General features: G+C 37.1%; 1 protein-coding gene across 1 annotated transcript; it reads left to right on the forward strand.

The window, feature by feature from the left end:
• The first annotated feature begins 4,117 nt into the window (after positions 1-4,117).
• On the forward strand, positions 4,118-5,334 carry LOC141906748 (uncharacterized). The gene is made up of 3 exons (XM_074796114.1): positions 4,118-4,410; positions 4,484-4,550; positions 4,690-5,334. Exons 1-3 carry the CDS (start codon positions 4,118-4,120, stop codon positions 5,332-5,334), a joined length of 1,005 nt encoding a protein of 334 aa, XP_074652215.1.
• Positions 5,335-7,243: the final 1,909 nt, after the last annotated feature.

Raw genomic sequence — 7,243 nt, forward strand, 5'->3', positions numbered from 1 at the left:
TTTATTGGTAAAAATTTATTTTATAATGAATTAGATACAAAGAAATCAGATGAAATTATTAGATTATTTAAGATTTATGAAACCGCGAGAACAGCTAGAATTAATGACGCGATATCAGAAAATGTAGTAAAAGGTTATAGTAAATTATGTAATTATATACTACCAATTGAAGATGAAAATAGATTATATTACGATTTAAAAAATGATTATTTAGTTATGACTGAATTAAATAAATGGATTGGATATTTATCATTTCAATTAGGTGGATTTATGACATTATTATCAACTGGGGTTATAACGTTTTCAAATATTGAGTAAAAATATTTCTATAATAAATGAGCGAGGTGGAAGAAGTGAAGGAATTAACTGTGAAGAAAAAACCGAGAACTCAGAAACAAATTGAATGGTCTCGGCAATTAGGAATTAAATCACAAGAATATAAAAAAGCTGTAAAAGAAAAAATAAGTAATAAAAATGTTAATAAAAATAGTGAAAACATTGTTATTTCTACTCCTTCTAATGATAGAATATTTGATAAATGTCTATATTTTACAGTTGGATTTGTAATTGTATTCATTTTGATTGGGTGTAATTGGTATAAGAAATCAAATAAAATTCATGATATTAATAATTCTGAAACAACTGCTATCAAAATTGAAAATAATTCTGAAATTCCAAAATTGACAATAAAAAAATGGATTAATATGAAAAAAAGCAAAAAAAATAATTTTTTTAATTAATTGAATATTAATTGAATATCTCACTACTTTTGTCTATCACTGTGTGGGTGCCGTTTATGGCACCATCTATGCGGAGCAATTAAATTGTCCAGATAAGTCATTTCGGATTATAGATATTCATTATTTTTATTAATATATTTTTTTTAAATTTAATCAACAATTTCTAAATCATGATGGCCATCTTCATTTTTTCCATGATGGATTATTTTAAATCCTTCTAAATCTTTTAATTCCTCTGTACTCAATGAAACCCATTTATCAGGTAAAAATACTTTAAATTCTCGCGATGTACTAACATTACAGTAGCTTAAATTAGCTGATACTTTCTCTCCATATTTAGTTTTTATCTTTTCTAATTTCAATATTTTATGTTCAATTTCTTTTGTAACATCAACTAACTTTTTTATTTCAAATTGTTTTTTTGCTGGTTTTATTCTGTTATTTATTGTTGCTAAGAATGCTTTTCTATCTCCCATTTATTCGGAAAAAAAATTACTTGTGGTGATGAGTGGTGTCTCGACCTTCGACCTCTGGTATGAAACAACACATTTCCTATTACTGGCGATCAACCAATAGTCAACAATGACTCTCCTTATGTTGAAATGAATGAACTGGATTATACTGATTGTCAATCGAAATTGAATATTCTTCATTTGAACATACACAGCATTCCTAGTAAACTAGATGAACTTAAATCTTTGATAACAAAATTCGACAATAGGAAGTCTGCTTTAGACTTAATTTTATTATGTGAAACTTTTATTACTGATATTAACCGTAACCTTTGTGAAATGCCAGGCTATAACTTAATAGAAAAACACAGAATTAACTCAATGAAAGAGTAAGTGAAAGAAAGTGATGCTATAAGATCAGAAATGACATATTTATAGCGTATTTAAAGAGGGTAAATTCGAATCCTGTTTTATAGAAATAATTTCTAAAACCGGGAAAAACGCTAGAAACATCATTGTTGGAGAACTATATAGAATACCGGGAACTAGCGAATCTGATTTTTTGTTAGATTATCAAGGCATACTAGAAAAAATAAATCATGAAAGAAAAAATATAATCATTGGGATGGACCAAAACTTGGACCTCATCAAAACTGAAACCCACAAAAAACACTGCTAGATTTCTTGATTTGAATCTCTCCTCTCTCTCATTATCGCTCGCTGTGTGATCAGAGTTTGTGCGCTGAACCTGTTTGTATTGTGTTTTACATTTTTTCATAACTCTATGAACTTGTACAGTCTTTATTCTGAATCTCTCTTCCAGCACTATTTCTGTGCACTCTGCTGAGCACTGTTTTCACGCTATCCCCTCCGATTTGTATATAAACCATGAACTTGTAAATACATTTATTCCGAATAAAACCACGGCAGATAGTCGTCTTCATATTCTGGGATCTATTGAGTTGGCCGTCTTTACCCAACATTTTGGTCCCTCGAGCCGGATGCTAGATGACGTACAACGATGTCTGATGATAATGCGAAACAGATACAGCCGTCTTCGAGCCTGTCGTTAAAATTAGAGCACCTACGTCGAGCCCGCGGGGCTAAAAAAGGAGCTCTGACTCGTCTTTGTACTCAGGCTACAACATTGGTCGCTGCCCGTGGAAGCCGGAGTCAACTGAAAAAACTGCTTTCGGCAGTTAGTACAGCATATAACGACGTTTGTACCGTGAATGACGAATATACAAGTTTACTGCGCACAGATGCCGAAACTCAAGAAGCAGCTGCCTATGTCACTGAGGAAAGGCACAGTGACACGTCGAATGCGATATTAGGCTACTTGCAGTCTCGAATTAATGATGATGCTGCGTCTCAAGCGTCATCTGCATCATCGACTGCATCTCTAGCCGCAGAGGTCAACGCCAAGGTCAAGCTACTGAAGGTCACGCAACTGCAAAGACGCTTAGAAATTGAAAGAAAAGAAGCAGCGTTGAAGCACCAACGGATCCTACAGGAAGTGCAAGATGAAGCCGATGTTGCGGTCCTGGAAGCAAAGTTGATGAGCGAAGCTGACGAACTCGAGCAAGAACGAAAACACGATTTTGATGATGAATTGGTTCCTGACCTGCAAGAGTTTACACAGCCTCAACCGACACTCCCAGATCCGCCAGTGAATCGGCAGCCTCAACCACTGCTGCCAGACGACTATTTATACCGATTACCACAACCTCAGTCTCCAAGACGTCCGCCGAGATCTCCGTTTCTCCGAGGTGCTAACGTCATTGAAGCGGTTATTCAACATGAAACTAGGATTGGTAGACCTAACCAGCCCATAGCCGTTCGGACAGATTTTGGTTGGTCACTGACCGGGAGAGCTGGTAATTTCTCTTCATTGGAAGATACGAATCCACGTGTCTACTTTTCCGGGGATGCCACACACGAGAATCAACAACTGACTTCATTGGTTAAAGATTGGTGGCAAACTGAGTCGTTTGGTGTCAAGAACCTGGTACGTGAAAGTCAATCTGCCGAAGATGTCCGAGCAGTTCAGATGTTAGAAGCAAATACTCGATTGGTCAATGGTCACTACGAGACTGGTTTGCTCTGGAAAGATGATGATATGCAACTGCCATGCAACCGTTTAAGTGCGATGAAGCGTCTGAAGAATACGGAACGTACCTTAAAGAAGGGTCCTGTCAAGGCTGCCGCCTATGCCAAAACGTTCGACGATTACGTTGAGAAAGGATATTCTCGAAAACTGAGACTGAAGCTAATCAGCGGAGTCCGAAGAAATGGTACCTTCCACACCATGCCGTTTTTAATCCAAACAAGAAGATACGAGTGGTCTTTGACGCTACCGCCTGCTACTCAGGAGTATCACTCAACAACCAGCAATTTCAGGCCCCGATCTACTTCAAAGCCTGCCTGGGGTTCTGCGTTTCCATCAAGAACAAGTAGCTGTGATGGCTGACAGTAGTTAGGGTATGTCACTATGGGGCCATTTTAAGGATTTATGGAAAAGAAAGCACCATCTAGGATTCAACTTCACTTCCCTCTCCCCTCCACATACGCATAGGATCGCGTAATAGTGACGCCATCTAGGGAATTAATCAGACCACTAAACTGATTTGGAATTTACATAGCCAATGATTTGAATTTTCCCACCTCCCCTAAAGAAAAAAAATCTTAAGAAAAATATCTTGAGGAAATAATCTTAAGAAAAATATCTTGAGGAAAAATTCTTAAGAAAGAAATCTCAAGAAAAATATCTTAAGACAAACGTCTTAAGACAAGCGTCTTAAGAAATACGTCTTAAGAAAGTCCTCCCTCACTCCTCCTCCTCCCTCCACTGTGGCCCCATAGTGACATACCCTAACTACTACTGCTGACGTAGAAGCTATGTATCATCAAGTGCGGATAGCAGAAATGGATCAACCAGCATTACGTTACTTCTGGAGGAATCTAGAAGACCGTCCACCAGACGTCTACCAGATGCTGGTCAACATTTTCGGCGCCCGATGGTCCGCGTCTATCGCTAATTATGCCTTGAAGATGACTGCACGCGATGCTAAAGATGTTCCGCAAGCCGTCCGCGACGCCGTTCTTCGCGATTTCTATATGGACGACTTCCTCAAATCAGTCAAGACAGTTCTCGAAGCCATTGAGATGTTGTTACAGGTCTCTTCTACAGTTGCTGTTGGCGGTTTTCGGCTTACGAAGTATTTCAGCAATAGCCGTGAAGTCCTCGCTGCAATGCCTCCGTCCGATGTTGCCGTTGACGTTATCCGACAGTCAACTACCTAAAGAACGAGCGCTCGGCGTATTATGGGACGCTGAAAACGATGTTATTGGTATACGAGTTCGTGTGTTCGATGCTGCGTTGACGCGACTACTGAAGTGTACTGCGATTGGTATCTTCGATTTTCGATCCATTTGGTATCGCCGCACCGTTTCTTCTCCACGCCAAGATACTCATTCAACTATCTTGGACTCGAAAGCTTGATTGGGATGCTGACTTACCTGAAGAAGATGTACGTGATTGGAAGTTATGGTTAGATGCTTTAAGGTCGTTACCAGATGTTCACAAAGTCCGTTGCTACAAGCCGTCTGAAGATGAACCTAGTCGCCGCGAACTTCACCTGTTTTGCGATGCGTCCACAAAGGTCGCATACTTCCGTTTAGTAATGCCCGACGGTGATCTACATTGCAGTTTCGTGATGAGTAAAACCCGTGTAGCTCCATTAAAGATGATGTCAATTGTCCGACTCGAACTTCAAGCTGCTGTCCTCGCTGTTCGTTTGGCTGAAGCTATCAAGAAAGAAGTTACATGTCGAATCGACGAAACTGTCTACTGGTCCGATAGCAAGGTTGTCTTAGGCTACATTATGAACGAGAGCAGGCGTTTTCATGTCTTTGTCGCGGTGAGAATATCCGAGATCCACGACTCAACTACACCTAATCAATGGCGCCACGTACCGGGCTGCGAGAACCCTGCAGATGATTGCTCAAGAGGTGTTTCGGCTGCTAAGTTATCACCGGATTGTAGATGGCTGACTGGTCCAAGTTTTCTATGGAACTCCGTCGAATCGTGGCCTGAAGATATTCCCCTGAAGAGTTCGTCAGCACCGATGACCCCGAAGTAAAGAAGAATTTTTGCCTTATATCCGTTAGACGTGCTGTACTGCCAGATCCATCCAAGAAGTCATCCTGGGTCGAGTATATACGAATTACAGCATGGATGCTGCGCTTTATCAACAACTTCGTTTCTACGCACCGAAAGGTTAAGTTGGAAGTTCGTCGTGATGGTCCGTTATCTGTTGCAGAATTCAAAAGGGCTGAAACGTTGATCTTAAGTACTGCTCAGTGACAGAAGTTTCCTATGGAGTATGCTGCCTTGAAGTCTGCTAAAAGACTACCATCGTCAAGCAAGCTGCTGCAACTGGATCCAGAATTGGATGCGTCAGGTTTGATGAGAGCTCGTGGCAGACTGATGAACGCAAATATACCGACGGCTGCCAAGTTTCCAGTTATACTGCCCAATGCCCACGACGTCACTAGAATGGTAATCACGCATACACATATGGCGTGTTTGCATGCTGGTATGACCACACGCTGAATCAGATTCGTCAGAGATACTGCATCCTGAAATCAAGATCGACCGTCAGAAAGCTATTGTTTCATTGTCCAATCTGCAAGAAGAGGCGCGTCCAGCCTAAAGTACCGAAGATGGCAGATCTACCCGAAGCCCGCTTTGATGACTCGCATCCGTTCAACAGTGTTGGTATTGATTATTTCGGGCCTTATGATGTTCGCAGATTTAGAAAGACAGAGAAGCGTTTTGGTCTATTGGTTACTAGTAATAGGGAATATGTTGTTTCATACCAAAGGTCGAAGCTCATAAAAAATAAAAAATAAATTCTCGCAAACTCGAATTTATTTTTTATTTTTTACTCACTCGCCCCTTCAACCTTTGATATGAAACAACATATTCCCTATTACTCTTAAAATATTCATATATATGAATAAAATATAAATGAATAACTTCTAAAATCAATTTTAATAAAACATTTGATATTAAAATGGAAGCAAATAAGTACTACTGTCCAACATGTAATATCAATATAGATAAATCCCAAAAAGCAAGACACAATAAAACTAAAACACATTTAGAGAATAAATTGAAACTAGAATATAAAGATGATATATTAGAAACTAAATTAGATGAATTAAAGAATGAAAAAGAAACATACAAATGTGATACATGTAATCAATCATTCAGTGATAAAAGATATTATAAAGAACATTTAAAATCTAAAAGTCATATTAGAAATAAGAATAATGATATTTTAGGTGAAGATTATTTTGATGAAGATAATGATAAGAAACAGAAGACAATTAAAAGCATAAAAAATAAATTAAACAATAAAAGACCATACATGGAAGATGTAAGAAAATATATTAATTTATTGGATAATAAAAAAGATATAGAGATAACCGAAGCATTTAAAAGTGATATTGGCCCAGCAGCTATCGAGTTTAAATTTCATAAAGGAAAAACATTAGAAGAAAATAAAAAACATTTAGAAAATATGAAAGAAATAATAAAAATAATGACTGATGTTGAATATCCTAAAATTAGTATATCAGTTAAAGTAAAGTTTATAAAATCTGAAGATAAACCAATATATAATATAAATTCTCATTCACAACATATTATATATAAACAACATATAGATGATAAATTAGATAAATGTTATAATGAAGTAAAAACTAAAATAGAAGAGAAATATTTTGAAGGATCTGGTTTAATATTTGATGAGATAATATTTATGACTTTACATGTTTATAACACAAAATATAATAAGTTAACTAAATCAAAACCAATAGATGAAAATAATGTATCATATTATAAAGAACCAGATATTGAAGCATCAAGTTATATTAAACTACCATTTAAAACTAATGCTGTTATAAATGTACAAAATTTTGATGAAGATATTACACATAGTTTTAGATTAACTCATTATAAACCATTTGAAAATAATTATAAGA

Source organism: Tubulanus polymorphus, chromosome 1 (assembly GCF_964204645.1).
Source record: "Tubulanus polymorphus chromosome 1, tnTubPoly1.2, whole genome shotgun sequence".
Taxonomy (NCBI): Eukaryota; Metazoa; Nemertea; class Palaeonemertea; order Tubulaniformes; family Tubulanidae; genus Tubulanus; species Tubulanus polymorphus.